The following is a 20,526-nucleotide window of genomic DNA, read 5'->3' as shown; positions in this document are numbered from 1 at the left end:
ACTAATGTCCCTTTAGGGAAGGAAATCTGCCATCCTTACCTGGTCTGGCCTATATGTGACTCCAGAGCCACAGCAACATGGTTGACTCTTAACTGCCCGCGAGCAACTAGGGATGGGCAATAAATGCTGGCCAGCCAGCGATGCTCATGTCCCATGAATGAATTTTAAAAATATATACATTGGCCCCAATCCTGCTGAACTCTGGATGTATCATCAATGGAAGACAACCCACCCAGGGTGGGAATCTGTAAAGTTATGTATTTTGATGATCCTTGTATTTAATTTTTGGTGAGAAAGAAATTATTTCCTCCAGAAAACTTAGCAGGATGAAATTCATATCAGAACAGAATGTACACAGTCTGCAGGAGGAAGAGGGTTAATGGGCCGAGTAGCCTACCCTTGTTCTGGCAAACATTCAGCTCGCAACCATCAGGAGAAGCTGGGTTGCAAAAGGACAAGAACAATCCCAATTGTTTTTATCATGCCACATTCATTTGTAACTATATATCCAATCATTGGGCTCTAACTAATCAGACCATAGCAGGTAGAGTTGTACTCCATGCCATGACATAAGGCAGAGAAAGGAAAATTATACATCGATAACAGAGCACATTCAGTTTTCCTTCCATTAAGGAAAATAGGATGAGATACATCCTGTCCAAGGTTTTCTCTGCTCCACCTAACTAATGTTTTGCAACCAAACTGTAAAGGCAAAAATATAACCAATTCTATCTACTGACAGGAAATCCTTGCCCTACCATCCTTGGTCTCCATGATATCATGCACAGATCCACCATCAGTACTGTTTCCACTCTCTGACGCACCTGAATAGCGTTCTGATGAATCCAGCTAAAATAGAACATAAGAACACAAGACCAGTGTTATGCTCATGCACACTATTGTCACATGTTTCAATTTCATAGCACTGACTGAAATTTATCTTGCACTGGCAATCATCTAGAGATGATTTTTTGTCCCTGGAATGTAACATTCTCTGGAGTTGGAAGGATGTAGACTAGTGGCAGTTGTCCCCATGGCAGCTGTCAATGCCACCTAAGGATTGGCTCCAGATAAAACGAGAAGGTTCGGGAAGATCTTCAAATTATGAAATGCTTCAAAGGCTTGAAGATATTTGCATTTGAGAGAGAATCACAGAGCTCGGGCTACAAATTCATGAGAAAGAAAGGTAAGGGGGAAAGACAATTGAGACAAAACTTTCTTGCCAAGTGAGTAACTAACAAATAGAACAAGCTAGAGGTGTACATGGCTGAAAATAAACTTGAAAAGATTTCAAACAGTAAACACACAATTCTCACTCTCAGAGAGGATGTATGAAATTGGCCTAGATTTTGTTCTCAGTGACTAAGGAATGGCATTCACCATTCACCTCATCGCCAGTTGCCCACAGACAGGCTTATCAGTGGAGATTTCCCCCAATCTGGCATCTCTGGTATATATGAACTGGGCAAGCAATAGTTCTTCAACCAAAGAGTCTCCACTGAACTTTTCAAAGTCTAAAGCAGAAAGTGTAAAACAGGAACTATAAATGTGAGATAAATGAGCATAGGATACAAACCAACGATTGGAAATACAGACAGGATTAAGGAAGAGAGATGAAAGACAGGCATACAAAACATAATTTCAATTTTTTTGAAGTCCTCAGTACTAACTTTACTTTGAGGGAATGACCCTCAACACTTGCAAAATTAACTTCTCGGCACTAGAAAGGATGTTGAGCAATGATTATCACTTATTATATCACTTACTACTGAACGCACCAGCCCTGGTCTTTTTCAGCCATTTTATGTGCAGAAGTTCATGCTATTACAATCTATTGTTGAGCACTGCAACATTGCACCCTCTTGGCCAGCAGGGCGCCTCTTGGAAGCAACCTTCATGCATCCATACTTAAGCATACACCACAAGTTGCTCCCAAATTTCCTGCATTATGATGGTGAACACTGATGGCCTAACCATTATTCTCATTCAAATACATTTTATAAAATGTAGGTATCTTAGGATAAAAAGTTGATAATTGCTGGGTCAAATAGAAGGACTGGACATAAAACTCACAGTAGCATTTTCAGAATGGAGACAGAATGAGGCAGCTGCCTGCCTTCAGGTGGTGGGATAACCCCATTGCAAATTGTGGGGTCAGCCAGTTTAAATCGGCAAATCTATATAGGGCAGAATTTTCCTGTCCCACCCATCACGGGAATCATAGCGGGAGGGACACGGACTATGCAAAGGTCCATTGACCTCGGGTGGGATTTTCCGGTCTTGGGATGAGCGTGGCTGGAAAATCCCGCCCATAGCCTTTGTAAATAAAGGTTGCAATGCCTTGAATCCACATGATTGGAAAGGAATTGGGGGAGGATGGATGGGATTGGACTCCAAATGGACCATCAAGAAAGGCTGGAAATGGAGAGGAATGATTGGAGGTGGGGGAATTAAGGGGTAGAAGGGGTAGGGATGAAAATACCAGGAGCAGATGAAGGGAACTGCAACTTAAAGATTCTTATGGAGTGAAGAAGTAAGTGGATTGAGTTCAGGTCACCAGACCAGAATATCCTCAGAATGGAGCTCCAGAGCAAATCGGTTTGGAGTGGGAGGTCAAGAGGGTAGTGTTTGGAGGGAGGTGGCTGTGGAAATGGTTGCACCTACTTGAATTCCCAAAAGTCAACGTAGTACAAGAAAATCAGAGTAAGCTACCTGCTCTCCCTCACACTTCTGTGGAGCCTCTTTATATGTTTGACCCTCCTTCATTCAGCACCCTCATGGTACAAGCAGAGTCAGTGGTAAAAGTGGGATCTATTAGGACTGGAGGTTTCATTGATGTCAGTCTCTCACCTCTGAGCTTGCTACATCAGATCTATGGGATTCTGTTCCAAGGGGGCGTTCCTGGATGAACATCACACCCACATGATAGTGCAGTGGAACATTTTGGAGTTCCGATTACAGAAAGCAGTGAAGCCATTCTCAAAGCCAGTATCAGAGAAGCTGACAACATCAGGGTACAATCACATGGCATATTTTACAGAGACCAACTTGCCACAGTCACTCTGTGTTCCTGCTTCACACTTTGCTGCCACTTCATTGGGGAAAACAGCACTTTGTACTGACATAAAAGATTGAGAGAGTGTTGGCTTGTCTTTCAGGCCGAGTTCATGATGTGGTTCCAATAAGAACAATGCACAGTTAATGAGAATGTCAACTTCATATAGTTCTCAATAAGCAGCAACTCACCCTTTGGCCATGAATGCGTGAATAGTCAATAGCTACAAGATTTCCATCAGTAAAGCCATCAACGTGTATGTTGCTGATCTCCTGAATCACCTACATTGAATGGTAAGAACAACAAAAGGATTGTTCAAATTTTAAAATAGAAGACAATGGAAAAATCTAACCAAACCATTCACAAATTTGTGGACAATCAGGTATTGTATGTTGCAGTTACCTGGATCAAGTCATATTTATTTAATTGTGATAGTGAGCTGAATTTTCCGGCCATTCCTCCCGGTGGGATTCTCCAGACCTGCCGACAGTGAAACCCTGCTCTGGGTTCCCCAGGGGGTGGAATGGTGCAAATAAAGGGAAATCCTGCTGACAGAAGTGGGACAAGAAGATCCTGCCATAGGCAATAAGTACTCGCCTATCAAGCAGCACCCACGTTGCATGAATGAGTAAAAAACTCATTAGCTGGAGTTTTAACTCCATTCCAATTGATGGATACGATAAAGAACGTGTGCTGTGCGTCACCGAGTTAATGCCAAGCGGTGAAGACAGTAATGATTGCACTTCAATAATAATTCATTGTCTGAAAAGCATCAGGAACATGACAAGAAGCATTGAATGTGCATCCTCTTGAGATGCAATCTAACAAAGCAAAAACAATCATCCACTCTAACCACGTATTGCAGATATTTTAATCATGCGGAGCTGGAAGAACACCAGGAGATATGGGACACAATGATGAGCTTGTGCCCACCTCAAGCTCAGCAACTGGGTCAGTGCCAAGTCTAACACACAAATGGTATCATGCTGGCAAGGATCTCTTGCTGCTTTTTCCTAATCCCCTCCCTCACAAGACACAGAACCACGCAACCATGGGAAACCCTGGCTTGATCATCGGTCATGCATCAAGCACCCTAATGTATAGCCTTGTATTTACCTGCAATGACAGTACTGTGAAACATGTACAATGTACTGTCTTTGGCTCCAAATCCTGAAACTCACACCCTAGCTGGACCATGGGTGTATCTTCACCACATGGATGGCAATGGTTCAAGAAGGCAGCTTACTGCCAACATCTCAAGAGCAATAAGGGGTGGACAATAAATACTGACCTAGCCAGCGATGCCTATATCCCTTGAAAGAATTTGTTTTAAATTGGCAGAAGTTATCTTCACATTGGCCTGAATTTTTCAGATGATGGCGGCTCAGCGAAGAGTCGGTGGGAAACACAGCCCTGCCGACTGACTGCGCCAAGCCAATTTATACTCCAACGAGCGTTGATTGGCTGGTGGCCCCTCAGTGAGGAAGAAGCTCCACCTTTGAGAACTGCTGGCCAATCAGATTGGGCGGCAGTTTTCCAGTCCCTGCAGCAAGAGCACCACGGTGGACAGAAGAGGAACTACACCAACCTGCCTGAGTCTAAATGCTGGAGCTGGAGGACAAGTATAAGGGGTCCTAGGGTCGGGGGAGGGTAGGAAAGGCCTGAGGGGTGGCGTGGGGGGGGGGGAATCAGGGTCTCAGGAAAAAGGCCGGTGTGGGGGGGAGGAGGGGTGGTGGGTGGGTGGGTTAGGACACCACCTCCCACTTCCTGCCCAATATCTAACTCTAATTGGTTCTGGCTTTCCCCCATGGAGGTTCAACGTTTCCTTGGCTAAAAATTGATACTGGGTGAGAAATGGCCCTTAAATGACTATTAATTGGCCACTTAAGGCCTCAATTGTGATAAGTGCGGGTTTCCATCTGAGGCCTTGCCCACCTCAACGTAAAATCGCTGTGTGTTCTGGGCAAGTGGGGACCTGAATAGAATCCCATTCCTGCAATATCACATTCAGCACCCCCCGCCACCCCACCCCACCTTTCCGCCCCCTAAAAACCTGCCAGAGGGGGAGTGTAACATTTGGGCCATTGTTTTGCATCTATAAAACCCTCCAACTGTTTAAGGATCCCCTTATATTACATGTAAGAAAATTTAAAATGCTTTTGCAGTGATTGGTTTTCGATTGGTTAACAAGGAGGGAGAGGTTACAAACTCAAACTAATCCCAGTTTTTCAGTCAAGGTTTTGCACAAGGAGAGGAGATTTGTCTAAGTTTTAGCAGTTTTAATTTCTCTCATCGACAGTTCTTGGTAATGTTTTTTTGTTGTTTTCCTCAGTCAGAGTCTTGCACTTCTTTCATCTGTTAGTTCAATGAACTGCAGCTGACAAAGGAGACAGTGAACTCAGACAAGGCTTCAGTGTACCAGAGTTTTCCAAACACTGAGAGTCAAACATAATCTGCAATAATGAATCATTGGGCCTTGCTGGTGCAGCCACCCACACTCACTCGTGGGGTCACTAAGTCATCCGTAACATATTGAATTTCTCTTAATGAGCTGCATACGCTTGATGTTGAAGCTGATTGTGTCTTTTTAAGAGAATCTATTGCAAGTAAATCCATGTAATTAAGAAATGGGCGCACATTAAGGTTGCTGAAGAGATGTGGATTGAGTTGTTGCGCTGGTGAGCACTATCATAAATATATTGTTGGTGACTAACTTTCAAGATCTGTGCTTCTGTGTGGTCACTAGCTAGATGGGGTCAGGGTGTCCAATACCTTCGAACCATACTTGAGCAAATATATACAAATTACTTAGCAGCTCTGACGAAGAGTCATCCAGACTCAAACTGTTGGCTCTATTCTCTCTCCACAGATGCTGTCAGAGCTGTTGCGATTTTCCAGCATTTTCTGTTTTTGTTAGCAGCCTCTCCTCTTGATTGACAAAGAGAACCCCAACTCGACAATGGCTTGAAATTTCTGCACATTCCTGCCCAGTCCCAGGAATAATCTTGGCACAAATCAACTGCAAATTGCAGGATGTTGAGCACATGAGAGTTATGGGCTTAAGTATATTGCATCCAAATCGCCTTGATATTTTGATTGTCTGTTGATCCCTCCACCCAAATGCCATAATAATGCAGCCACCCACACTCATTCGCGGGGTCACTAACTCATCCGTAACTTGGACCCCAAACTATGGAGCTTTACATGTGATGTTCCGGCACTAGCGACTGCTTTCAAATTATGACCTGATTTTCAACACAGCAATAAATAAAATCATCCTTTTGACGCTGAAATTTGTTGACCTTTCCTTTATCCTCACTCTATGTTTTCTATGTCTTTGATATTGCTATGGTCTGAGCCCAATTTGAAATTGTAGCAATAATTGTAGCAGAGCTTGCTACTGTACCTTTAACCATTGATCAGCCTGCTCCTTGCTTTGGAGACCCAATACTATAACGTCAGAGTTGACTGGTGTGATCTTCAGTGTATGTTCCTTCTTCTTCACGTGCTTCTCTTTGTAGATAACAGTGCAGCCAATCAGACTCACATCCAGTTGAGGATTCTGGTCCTTTGAGCTTTTGTAACACTGCGGGAAGGAGAAAGGAAATGACAGCGAGAACACAATCAATGCTGACCATTAGAGAAGCTTCAATTTTCACTCGTTGCATTTCAATATAGGGAAAGAGGGTCAGACATAACAGAGGGTTAAGAGCGATCCAACCTAAAATGTATAGGATTTATTGATGAAATCTGAAATGAAGACCATACTACAATCATATTGAACCTATATAGAAATGGTACTTATTGATTTTGCTGTTATTAATGGTGATGATCAGCGTCATTTTCTATGTCATGAGAAATGTTTGGTTTATGGAGAGTATTTGTAGGCTTTTGAGAGAACTCAGCACAGCCTAGTAATTACTCTTGGTGATTTTAATGGTAAAATGCTGCTGTAACTGAATCATTCTCCTTCTCTTCCTTGTTTAACAAGACATGAGGCAACTCGTAACTCGGCTGCTTTACATCCAGCAGGTCTTCTCTCGGTTATTTCTCAAGTCCCTCCTTACATGGATGGGCTGTTAACCCGATTCACAGGTTCCAACCAGGAGAACCAGCTGGATGCAATGGGGAGGCACCACTCCACTCTCTTCAGACAGGAGCATTCCACTGGTGGTCACCTGAGGATTCAGAGGTCAAGCCTCTTGTCCCTGCTCATCAGGCCTGTCGAAAATGGGGTTCGCACTCATAACCCTCTGTCTCAGAAGGTTCACCCCAGCAGAAGCATTAGCCCATTTAAAAACAAAAAAGTTTAAAGTTAAATAGTTAACAAATAAGTCATTGAAATTAAAATCCACCACATTTATTTCTAGATATTGGTGATAAACACTGAAGATGAGAAAAGGCCATTATTCCATTAAATCCCATCTCTTTAGTATTCTAACTTTAGAACCCCCAGGCCCTCTCCCCCACCCTTTCCCTGTAACCCCGCACATTTACCATGGCTAATCCATTTAACCTACACATCTTTGCACACTAAGGGACAATTTGGCATGGCCAATCCACCTACCCTGCACGGTAAACGCAGGGAAGGTGGATTAGTGGTTAGCACTGCTGCCTCACAGCACCAGGGATCCGGGTTCAATTCCGGCCTCGGGTCACTGTCCGTGTGGACTCTGCACGTTCTCCCTGTGTCTGCGTGAGTTTCCTTCGGATGCTCCGGTTTCCTCCCACAATCCAAAGATGTGCGGGTTAGGTTGATTGGCCATACGAAATTGCCCCTTAGTGTCAGGGGGATTAGCAGGGTAAATAAGTGGGATTACAGGAATAGGGCCTGGGTGGGATTGTGGTCGGTACAGACTCGATGGGCCGAATGGCCTTCTTCTGAATTGTAGGGATTCTATGACTCTGTGGGAGGAAATCGGAGCACCCGGAGGAAATCCATGCAGACATGAGGAAAACGTGCAACTTTGTTGATAAAGTGTCCATTTTGAATATTTGGATGTGTTATCCTCCACTCCCCGAGCTGTCCAACATGGATTACTGTTTAAGTAAAATTCTTACTCCTCCATCAGTGCTTTTTATTCCCCCCGCAGCCTAAATAAACTGCCCCACCCAATAAATAAAGAATGCTTGCACTGGTGTTAGGATTTCATTTGTTTTTGAAACTTCCTTCATAGGTTGATTTTAAAAAATCTTTCAAAGTGTCAAACAACAATACTTTGCAACAGTGCTGCCCATTTACCAGTAGTTTGCACTCTTTTATGACACACAGTTGTTTGGCCCACTGTCCCAGCCACTTCTTTCGCCAGAGGAATGCACAGATTCGGGCATCTTTCATCAGTTCAATGGAGGCCTCTGGAGAAGGCCACTGATGGGTCATTGATTTCCCCTTGGTGTTCTCTTCCTCGTCATAGGATTCATAAGAGCTACTGACAGCATCGACCTCATCTATCGTAAACAAGAGCATCAAAGTTTTTAACATAGTCATTATCACATAATTATAATTTAGTGCAACACTGTAATTCTTTTTAATCCAGCAAAGACCACACTACAGGAATTAATCCTTGCCTGTTTGTTCAATGATTATCAAACAAATCCCTTCCCATTTGCCAAGAAAAGCATTCACCAATAAACAACACTCTGGAAAAATGATGTTCATTAGTACCACCCATTATTACTTCTTTCAGTCTATTTTCCTCCATCCTTTAATGGTGTCAGCTATGACTCAGTTGGTAGCACTGACACCTGCAAAGGTCATGATGTGGAAATGCCGGCGTTGTCCCAGGGTCATGTCTCGTTCCAGGACTTGAGCATAAAAATCAAGGCTGACACATGAGTGCAGTATGGAAGGAGTACTGCACTGTTGGAGGTACCATCTTTTAGATGAGATATAAAAGATCCCATGACATTATTTCAAAGAAAAATCAGGGAATGAATTCTGTACCCTCTAGGCGTGTGCACTCAGTAAGCCTGGAAAAGGGCACAAAACACGCTTACAGTTGCTATCGGCCCCAAAATGTGGTTTCCCACTGTCTAGCCAATTAATGGGCAGCCAGCATGTAATGCATGCTGGGAAAGGCTCAGGGCTGCCAGAGAGGACAGGTGCTGAGTAAGGGGAGGATACGGGCTGGCGCTTCTCGGAGCTGTCTCAAGGAGATCTGTACAAATAAATCTCGTTGGAAAACCACTGCAAACATTATCTAGTCCGAAGATGCGTGGATTAGGTGGATTGGCCATGGTAAGTTGCCCTTTAGTTTCAGGGGGATTAGCAAGGGGAAATACGTGGGGTTACAAGGATAGGGCATGGGTGGGGTTTGTGGTCGGTGCAGGCTCGATGGGCCGAATGGCCTCCTTCTGCATTGTAGATATTCTAAGATTCTAGTTAACAAATTCATAGACAAACCTCAGTCCCCAGGCACCTTTTAAAATTTTATTTCAGCCTTGACATTTCAACCCACCCTGGATCGAGGTTGCAGCTAAAACGTAAAGACCGTGTGGCCAATCAACCTGCTTGCCAACCTTAAAATTAGGCAGGCCACATAGAATCACTTTCAATTGGTCCCTTACTGGGCTAAATTGCCTGCCTGACTGTTGGCGGGTGCACTCCTCACTCTCGCGTGTGTCCACCAACCGAAATATTGTGCGACTGCGTGACAATGTCAGAGTGTGTGTTTGCGTCTTCTCGCGCAATTTTACGTGTTCCAAGACAAGCAATGTAAAATTCTGGCCAGAGGAGTTATCCCTAATGTCCTGGCCAATTTTTACACTCAATCAACATCACAGAAACAGATTATCTGGTCATGATCACATTGCTGATTCTGGGAATTTATTGTGTTCAATCAGACACCGTGTTTTCTACATTATAACCGTGACTCCAATTCAGAAAATACTTCATGGACTGTAAGGTTCTTTGAGACATCTGGTAGTCAAGGTAAGTGCCAAATAAATGCATATCTTTCTTCTTTTTTGTGCATATCAAGGCTTCACTGAACAAAATTGTTAGCTTTTTCTTCCTGATCCTTTAATCTGGGGCATTTAAAAGTTATTTATTCATTATAAACTTAAAACAACATGAACAGAACAGTGGTAAAGCAGCCTGGGAAAACAATAATTCTGGAAAAGAAAGATGGAACTAGTGATTTGAAATAGTAACCAAAAATGTAACACTATACACCATGAGTAAAGTAGCTATCTAATTACACAGATAGGCTGCATGACATAACGGGGAAAGAATATCCCAGCATGTGTTTAGTACACCCATCTGGGACCTCTGCCATTGACTTTGCCAAGGTTGATGAGAAGTTTCTTGTCTTACCTGGGAAGAACCGGCAGTAAGGACATTTTTTTACAGGCTGCGGGCTTAGCCATTTTAGAGGGCATTTGAGAGTCAACCACATTGCTGTGGATCTGGAGTCACATGTAGATCAGACCAGGGAAGGATATTAGTGAACCAGATGGGTTTTTACAACAATAGTTTAATGGTCATCATTAGAATTTTATTTCCAGATTTTAAAAAAAATTGAATTCAAATTTCACCAACTGCCATGATGGGATTTGAACTGCAGTCCCCAGATCTTGCCCTGGGTCACTGGATTACCAGTTTGGTGAAAATACCACTCTGCCACCACCTCCCAACAGCATGTTGGAAAGTCCAGTAGTTTGCTGCTTCTGGAGTGGATGGCATGTCGCTCTCAGGAACTAACTTTAAAGAAAAAGAATTCTACTCTTTCAGGCTTCCAGGCCACAATCCTGACCTGAACCTTTAGATTGCACCCACTTCTGCCACTACTTAGCAGGATCCACCTGCTCTGATCAGTAACCCTGGCCTCACTCTCGCGGAAAACCTTTTAACTCCCAGCAGTAGGAGCACCCATTTACTCCAACACGCATTTTATACCATGGACCTTGCATGAGGCGAGGACATGTTCTGTCCCTTACTAAGGCAGCTGAAATCCTGCGATAAAGCCAGGTACCAGTGTATCCCATCCTAGTCCAACTCGTGAATCTTCCAACCCAGCACTACCTGAGTCAAAGTGAGAGTGTGTTGAAATGGTGATAAATTGCCAGCGTTAAAACCCCTAAAATTGCCAGGCCAAAATTCTGCCAAAAATTTCTGAAGTTCAGAGGAGAGGGTGGAGATTGCAGCACCCATCAATAGTTTTAAAATTAAAACATTTTCTGAAAGTTAATTATACATGTAAGCAAACATTTCCCACAAAATAGTATTGCTGACATATATTTCCAGCGCATTCCTGTGACCCAGTGCTACACTTGTAATACAATGACGTACCATTATTGACTGTGTCATATGGTTCAGCCTCCTCATAATGGCCTTCAAGAGGCTCCATTCTGGATAAAGGAAATGGCTCCCTGTCTGGTATCTGCGGACAAAACAAAACAGACAAATACTAAGTACTTAGCTGCTGCGATATTAGATATACTGCCCCTCCATACATGTAGGTTGTATAGGATCAACTCTACATGTATACAGGACACAAAGAAAGAAAACGACAAGTGTTGGAAAACTGAAAATAGAAAATGCTGGAAACCTACAATAGGTCAGTCAACACCTGTGAAGAGAAAATACAGTTTTCAGTCTATTTACTCAATGGGAAGGAGTATAAGTTAAAAGAAACCATTTCCCTGGCTGCCCTGTCTGGATTATTAATACCCCATCCACCATTTCATACCTTGGACCCTGTATGAGGTGAGAGCATGTTCTGTTCCCGCGGCTGAAATCCTGCCATCAGACCAGGTACCAGTGTATCCACATCCTTGCCCAACTCCAGGACCTTCTAACCCACCGCTGCCTGAGTTAAGGCGAGAGTTTGTTGAAATGGTGATAGATTGCTAGCCTCAAAACACTTACATCAGCATTATCTAAAATCACACAGGAATTTTCTCTCCAACAGAGCTGTCATGGGCGTTACATTGCACCATGTGCTCTGAAAGATGGATCAGCCACAGCAGAGTGATGAGGAATGTATCTGACCGCAGAAGATTACGTAACGATTAGGACAGCGCAGTGAAACAATGCCGCCCAAAATTCTTCTACCAAGGCAAATATCACCCTTTAATGCTAATCAGTGATATGTTTGAAGTACAGATGTTCTGTTTCTAAGCCTGTTTTTAAACCGGATACTGCAACAGCTGCTTAGAAATTTGGCATGGGGTCCGCCTACCATAGCTTAACTGACATGTACGGTTGAGTATACCACATGGCCAGTTGGTTGAACGTCAGTAACTAATGGAAATTTCTTTCACTCTTGGACATGCTGAGGGAGACAGAATATTGGCACTTTAAAATGAGCAGATGATTAACATCAAAATCTGGCCAAAGGGAATTTACAGGCTCTGCACGAAAAGTATCCCTTCTGATTGCTTGTGTTTTACCTTTAACTGTACAACTACCCTGCAACGTTGACAATTTTTCCATCCTAAATCATTCGTCGTGGCCTATCGACCCTTAAAATGATTGGTATTGTAAAGTGGAGAAACTACTGTCAGCATCACATTAATTTTTACTGCAGCCATTTTTCATTCATACACAGAAAGACCAACAGACATCAGTCCTGCTCCATATTGTTAATGATCAATCTCGCTGTCAGTTCTTTTTAGCTAAATGCATACTAACAATACTGCGTTACCTTGTTGAATCTCTTCAGAGGAGCGTGTAAGGTCTGGTAAACCCTGAAGAATCACATTTCTCAGAGATCACTAGCTTCCAACAGAAAGTATTCTTGGTCATGGTTCAAGGACAGAAAATCTTACTGCATGGCTAAGTTTAATCATTTTCCAGAAAATCTATCGGGCCAGATTCCCTGACCTCGCCCACGGCTAAGATTCTCCAGCCCCGCTGCAGTGAATGGAGATTTAGCTGAGCGCCAAATTCTCCGTTCTCGCTGTCAGCAGCGATGGTGTGTGAACTGCCAAAGAATTCTGGCCAATTATTATTACCGTCTGAACGATGTTACAAACCTTACTTTCAGCATTGAGCCTTCAGTTTATTGAGCATGGCAAGCTGGTGGCTGAGCATTATAGCCCAAAATATATAAAGTGATCTCATCGGCTGGGGTGGCATGGTGGCACAGTGGTTAGCACTGCTGCCTCACAGTGCCAGGATCCCGGGTTCGATTCCAGGCTTGGGTCACTGTCCATATGGAATTTGCACATTCTCCCCGTGTCTGTGTGGGTTTCCTCTGGGTGCTCCGGTTTCCTCCCACAGTCCAAAAATGTGCTGGTTAGGTGCATCAGCCATGCTAAATTGCCCCTTAGTTTCAGGGGGACTAGCTAGGGTAAATGCATGGGGTTATGGGGATAGGGCCTGGGTGGGATTGTGGTTGGTGCAGGTTGGATGGGCTGAATGGCCTCCTTCTGCACTGTAAGGATTCTATGATTTCTTTCTTCCTCGTGGCTATTGGAAGTTGGTTGCTGACTACTGGTTTTTTTACAGGCAGTCATTTCAATTTGCTGACTGATAGTTTTCATTTCTGGCTAGTACATTCCATGTCTGTTCAGTTCTGATTGATCACTGTTGTGAATATGAATTACAGTCAGTCAAATATATGATGAACATTTTGATAAGTACATACGAGGGCACGTACCAATCTCCCATGGCACTGCGCATGGGAAATAAAGGACTGCATGATGCCAATTGTTTTCTGACGCTGTTACAAAGGACAGTGATGAAATGCATCTTTGCCCAGTAGATGACAGAACCTGCCACTAAAGCATCACTAAGGATAAGTTTCAGAAATGGTGGAGCATTTAATTCTTGTGAAATGTGCCATTTTATTTTACTTAACACTATGCAGCCCCAATAGGAAAACTCAATCCAGATGCTGACTCTGGGAGGGTGAGGGGATGTTGAGGTTGATGAGGCCCATGGATTCCTTGCAGGGCTGGGAATAGCATTCTTGCTTCCCACCAAGAGTCCTCATGGAAAGCTGAATTAAAAAATACTTAACTTGGCATCGCCTGGCCACCCTGCTGCCTCCTGCCACTGGCAGCTTGTGCGGGGAGTGAGCTTCCTGATTCCTGTGGTTAAAGTCACATGGTGGCACGGATCACATCATGGAGCCATGACTCCAGCAATGTTACATAAGGTCTCTCCCCACCTGTGGAGGTCAGGAGGCCTCCTGTGCCTGAATTCAGTCTGTTTAAAATGGAAGAGCCATGCGAGACCACAATCCCATCATGCTGCCTAACGTCTGCCCATCCTGTTCTTGAATTATAGCAGTTTTGTTGAAATCTCATTTTTACCACACTCTGTCTGAAATTTAGTCACGTTTATAAAGTGCTTTCTTATTAATGAGAGGATAATGATCTTCATTTTTTTTTTATTCATTCGTGGAACATGGATGTCGCTGGCTGGCCAGCATTTATTGCCCATCCCTAATTGTCTTTGAGAAGGAGGTGGTGAGCTGCCTTCTTGAAATGCTGCAATCCACGTGGTGCGGGTTGACCCACAATGCCATATGAGTAACAAATCTGTGCCACTTTTGTGATCTTGAATTAACTTAGAAGACAACTCAGCAGAAACATCTTGCCCATAAAATACCTGAATGGCTTAAATTTATTTATTTATTTTTAAGTTTCACTTCAAATGTCTCCATTTGAAGAATTCCTCCGTGGACTCTGGTGAACTCTATTTCAGACAACATAATGTGTGAAGGCTAGGGGCTGAGCTTGCAAAAAGCCTGCTCAAAATCATCATCAGCAACATTAGGAGACTAAACAAAGGCTGAAGAACAACCCTTGCAGTCAACCCATAATACATCTTTAAAACGACCCCAGTCATTGTGAACAACTGCACTGTGGCGGAATTTCTCTGCCCTACTTCATGCCTGCTCAACCAAATTTAATATAAATCCTTTGAGTCCAAAATTACTGTCAAGTCCAAGGTGGCAACACACTGGATCTCTGAATTCCGCCGCAGGGATCGGTACTCGGGCCGCAACTGTTTACCATTTATATAGATGATCTGGAGGAGGGGACGGAGTGTAGGGTAACGAAGTTTGCAGACGACACAAAGATAAGTGGAAAAGTGAATCGTGTGGAGGACGGAGAAGATCTGCAGAGAGATTTGGACAGGCTGAGTGAGTGGGCGAGGATATGGCAAATGGAGTATAACGTTGATAAATGCGAGGTTATACACTTTGGAGGAAATAATAACAAATGGGATTACTATCTCAATGGAAACAAATTAAAACATGCTACCGTGCAAAGGGACCTGGGGGTCCTTGTGCATGAGACGCAAAAGCCCAGTCTGCAGGTACAACAGGTGATCAAGAAGGCAAATGGGATGTTGGCCTATATTGCGAGGGGGATAGAATATAAAAGCAGGGATGTCTTGATGCACCTGTACAGGGCATTGGTGAGGCCGCAGCTGGAATACTGTGTGCAGTATTGGTCCCCTTATATGAGGAAGGATATATTGGCATTGGAGGGAGTGCAGAGAAGGTTCACCAGGTTGATACCGGAGATGAGGGGTTTGGATTATGAGGAGAGGCTGAGGAGATTGGGTTTGTACTCGTTGGAGTTTAGAAGGATGAGGGGGGATCTTATGGAGACTTATAAGATAATGCGGGGGCTGGATAGGGTGGAGGCGGAGAGATTCTTTCCACTTAGTAAGGAAGTTAAAACTAGAGGATACAGCCTCAAAATAAAGGGGGGTCGGTTTAAGACAGAGTTGAGGAGGAACTTCTTCTCCCAGAGGGTGGTGAATCTCTGGAATTCTCTGCCCACTGAGGTGGTGGAGGCTACCTCGCTGAATATGTTTAAAGCGCGGATGGATGGATTCCTGATCTGTAAGGGAATTAAGGGTTATGGGGATCAGGCGGGTAAGTGGTACTGATCCACGTCAGATCAGCCATGATCTTATTGAATGGCGGGGCAGGCTCGAGGGGCTAGATGGCCTACTCCTGCTCCTATTTCTTATGTTCTTATGTAATTGAAAAATAGGATGGAATCTGGTTGCCATTTCCAGGTAGATTCTCTGATTGTAGCCTTTCCTTCCCTGTCTCCAACCCAACCACTCAACTCAAGAAGACAACAAGCCACAATAGAAGGGCAAGACATCACAAGGGACAATAAGGGTTGGACGTGAGCCGAACAGAAAGAGGCAGAGCAAGAAGAAAAGGGGACATGTCCTCTCTACTGTCCAAACACGCAACTCGAGTCAAGATCTAGGAGTTAGGAGAGTGACCAAGCTATCCTGAGAAATTCTGCCCTTTATGCATGACTAATTAAGAGTTGGCACATGTCCTTTTGAGGATTTTTAAAAAGGCCACAAACTTGCTTAGGGTGAAGGGTTTGGATTCATGGATTATCTTATGACACGCTTTGGAGCTGAAAGCATGCAACAACACTCTTTATCGTTGTCGTGGAAATGCTAGAAGGCACCTCAGGTGGGCCACTACACCGTTTAGGGTTGCGTCAGAGCCGATAGTGTTGAAGTCCTCTTTGCAGACTCCATGGCCTATTCCAGCCATCTGGGAGACTCCAATGTGGGAAGGGATTGGCACCAAGTATGCGTGGAGCTGGCGACTTTCTCCCAGCAGCAAGTGGCACTCTTGACCTTTTCAGCTTCCAATTGGCAGAAAGAACTGAAAACAAGAGCTGCGCGCAAGTCTACCGATCGCAGCGACTTTTAGCACAGAAAATATTAAATTAAATTCAGCATTTAATATTTTCCAGTACAAGTTACAAAGTACAGTGAAGGGTCTGTCTTTTCCCCGGTGTAATGCCATTTGCAGTAACTTTATAAATCTTGTGATCTTGTTGTTATCTCAAATGCTAAAGTCGTGACTCCATTTCAGCAGGTAATAAACACTAATTTGTGTTTTCTCTTTTAGAGACGTTCAAACCAAATATGAAAGAAAATGGGAAGATTATAATTTTGAAAAAAAATGTTGCATCTTATTCACACCCAGTGTCATCAAATCTACTCTCCACCACATTGTATATTTGGTTGTTAATAGTTAAAGATCTTGTTATCTCACAGTCAACTCAATCGGAATGCGCCAGCCAGGTGACATTGCTCTGACCCAATATAGACCAGACCTAAATCCATTGTGGGGAAGGTTTTCCCCTGTGCAGGTGGACGGGACAATGTGAAATATTCCCTTTATAAAGGGAATATTTAGGATTTTATTACGGCAGCAAGATTTTCCACGTTAAGCATAGTGCAGGCCCTGTCCCCGCACTGTATCAGGTGCATTGGCACGAATGTTATTTTGGCTGGACTGGCCAGGCTGTGACCAGAGGGCAGACTCGACATCCACTGAAGGATAGTAGGTGAGCTCATAAAGTTGGAGGACCAATAGGAGGCCTTCCTGTACAGAGAGAACTGCAGCCTGCCACCACAGGTAAGGTAAGAAGATGGTGCCTCCACCTTGAGGCATTTTTTGTATCTTTTCCTCTGTACATACGCTAAATAAACCTTATTGCTTGTGTGTGCATTCATAGTTCACGGCTCGACAATCCGCGAACAAAGCAGAGATTCAGTCACAAACTTAATTTCAGGATGGATTTGTCTCCTCCAACTCCCAACCTTGCGTGTGATCCTGTTCACGAAGAAGATTATTCAGATTGCAATCAGAATACATGATTCTTATTTTTTGGGGGTGGGTGGGAAATAATTTTTTGATGATGTGATTGATATATGTTCAACATTCAAAATATTAGTGTAATGGTTAAAAGCTGTGTTTTTTAATAATTTATAGGGTTTTCTTCATTAGATATCGTAAAACTCTCAAGCAGAATGTGAGCATAATGTGTTCGGCATTTAATCTTGGATGGTTGGACTTCCTCTGCATCTTGGAGCATTTGAATATGTTTCTCATTAACTAATCTCCTCGCAAACGATATTCTGTAAAATTGAAAGACGCAGTGTTCTACAAAGGACTGGGGATAAACAACATTTCATCAAAAAACTGAATTTATCACCCACTGCGCGCAGGGAACAGCCACAAAATATCAACTGGGTGCAAACAAGTTGACGCAAAGGCATTTGCTTCAAATATAAGCCTTGTTTGTGGTCACATGGATGCAATTAACTGCCTTATTAAGTGTCTGGTTTGTGGTTTCTGAAGTCATATCCTAATATAGCTTGTTATCCTACAACATGCACTTTGATGCCTGTGTGGACACGTCCTCAAAAGCTAATTTCTTTTTCATAGTCACTTTTCTAGAACTGCCACTATTTCTTTGTCTTCGAACAACAAGGTTGTGATACAAATGGGGCACCCAGTCTGGTGCAAGCACAGACACATCACAGACCAGTCAGCAGGGGAACTTGGCTTTCTTGTAGCTTTGTACAGATGATGCTTGTTACACCACATTAAACCACAGCGTAACCTCTTCATTCCAGGCCCTCTCGTATTAACAATTTTTTTCTCCATGATCCAACGGAAAATCCATCGCTTTTAAGTAAAAGAGCTGTCAGGAGAAATTGAATAAGGCCCCATAACGGGCATAGGGATTGCCAACACAACAGAAACAGAAAACGCTGGAAAATCTCAGTCGGTCTGACAGCATCTGTGGAGAGAGAATAGAGATAACGTTTCGAGTGTGGATCCAGACTTGAAATGTTAACTCTGTCCTCTCTAAACAGATGCTGTCAGACCTGCTGAGATTTTCCAGCATTTTCCTTTTCTGTTTCAGATTCCAGCATCCGCAGTAGTTTGTTTTTATTACAGTAAGGATTGCCATGCTCTGCGGCACTACCTGCTGACTCGTGCCACACTCAATCTACCCTGCACACTGGGTCATTTCAGAGGGCACTTCAGAGTCAACCCTATTGCTGTAGGTCTGAAGTCACATTGAAGTCATATCAGTAATAGAGCCAGGGTATTTAACAGATACCACTGGAAACAAAGCATCCAGGAACTTCCAAACACATATTAATTATATACAACTATGTACAGGGACAGATAACTATGAGGTTCCTTCCAGAGACAGCTGGGGGGAATTTTCCCATCCTGCCTGCCACGGGAATTGTAGTGGATGGGGGCGGACCATGCAAAGGTCCGTTGACCTCGGGTGTGATTTTCTGGTTTTGGGTCGAGCACGGCCGGAAGGTCCCACCCATCTGTCTCTGAGGTCTAGAGACACGTGATCTGACATCTCTGATTAGCGATTAGCATAATAGCTATTAACCCTTTATACTACATGGGGCAGACTGGATGAGGACAGCAGATTTTCTTCCCTGAAGGGCTTTATTGAACCAGATGACAAGTTGGTGGTCTTATGGTTACCATTACTAACTTTTCATTGCAGATTTTTGATAAAATCAAGTTTAGGGAGGGTTGAATGTGGAATGCCAAACAGGAATGCATTGGAACAGTCAAATCCAGAGGTACCAAAAGAATAGCTGAGGATTTCAGCAGTAAATGAGCTGAGACAGGGGAAGAGTCACTGACAGTTCAGGGGGTGGATAGGTTTACATAAGAACATAAGAACTAGGAGTAGGAGTAGGCCATCTGGCCCCTCGAGCCTGCTCCGCCATTCAATAAGATCATGGCTGATCTTTTTGTGGACTCAGCTCCACTTACCCACCCGCTCACCATAACCCTTAATTCCTTTACTGTTCAAAAATGTACCTATCCTTGATAATGATGGGGATGTGTAGTTACAAGTTTATCTCTGGGTCAAATATAACACCAAGGTTGTGAACAGTCCTGATTCAGCCTCAAACAGTTGCCTGGGAGAGAGACGGAGTCAGCAGCTACGGAATGGGAATCAAAGAAATGGACAAAATCTTCTGGCCGTTCCTGCCAGCGGAATCTTCTGGTTCCGCCGATGACAACGCCCAAACCCTGTGGTGGAGGGTGTGGACAACGGGAAAACCCATTTACAGCAGTGGGATTCAGTGAATCCCTGAAAAGAAGGGCGCAGTTGGCCAGATCAGTAGCTGCAGAAATGGCGTGGTTAGGGTTGCCAACTCTGGCTCGACATATTCCAGGAGGCGTTGGCGAATGTGATGCCACAGAAATATGCGGCGTAAGCGAGTTCTAAAGGACCGCGAGAGATGAAAACAAATCAACTTTAACAAGGCAAACAGGACAAATTTGCAGCAAGGGTGAATAACGATTAAAATTTAAAGGGAAAAAGAAGCTTTATTCACTCTGAAGGGGCATGTGCAAGATCTAATGCCATGGATTCAAACAGGGATGTTAAAAACTGCTAAAATTGAGAAAAAATAGATTTTGTTTCTCTCTCCAACTCTGTGGTATTGATTGAGTGAAGTGATCTGAAACATTGTTCACCCCCATCGCACTTGAGCTATCACTCACTGCATGCATCCAATCCCTCAGTAAAATGTATATCCCACCAATCCCATTGCAATCCATCAAAATCAGCCAGTTGAAGTCCTCCTTGCTTTTTTATTCGGTTTAAGATTTGAATGTGATTGGGTGGCGCTGCGCTGGATGTGATGTCACGGCAGGACAACGCCTCACGATGACGGG

At 43.7% G+C, this 20,526-nt stretch overlaps 1 protein-coding gene across 2 annotated transcripts in view; it reads right to left on the bottom strand.

Annotated features, from left to right (window-relative positions):
• afap1l2 (actin filament associated protein 1-like 2) overlaps positions 1-20,526 on the bottom strand; it is a 241,770-nt gene that overhangs the window by 34,233 nt on the left and 187,011 nt on the right. For both annotated transcript variants that reach the window (XR_013498974.1, XM_078223255.1), the window contains exons 5-9: positions 11,346-11,436; positions 8,298-8,503; positions 6,462-6,641; positions 3,247-3,336; positions 759-849 (exon numbers count right to left, since the gene is read on the bottom strand). Coding sequence is in view for 1 of the 2 variants with exons in the window: in XM_078223255.1 (XP_078079381.1) it covers positions 759-849; positions 3,247-3,336; positions 6,462-6,641; positions 8,298-8,503; positions 11,346-11,436 (658 nt within the window). In the remaining variant the exon portion in view is untranslated. The remainder of the gene's footprint in view (positions 1-758; positions 850-3,246; positions 3,337-6,461; positions 6,642-8,297; positions 8,504-11,345; positions 11,437-20,526) is intronic.

Source organism: Mustelus asterias, chromosome 11 (genome assembly GCF_964213995.1).
Source record: "Mustelus asterias chromosome 11, sMusAst1.hap1.1, whole genome shotgun sequence".
Taxonomy (NCBI): Eukaryota; Metazoa; Chordata; class Chondrichthyes; order Carcharhiniformes; family Triakidae; genus Mustelus; species Mustelus asterias.
The sequence above is the reverse complement of the archived record's forward strand: the minus strand, read 5'-3'. Positions and strand labels throughout refer to the sequence as shown.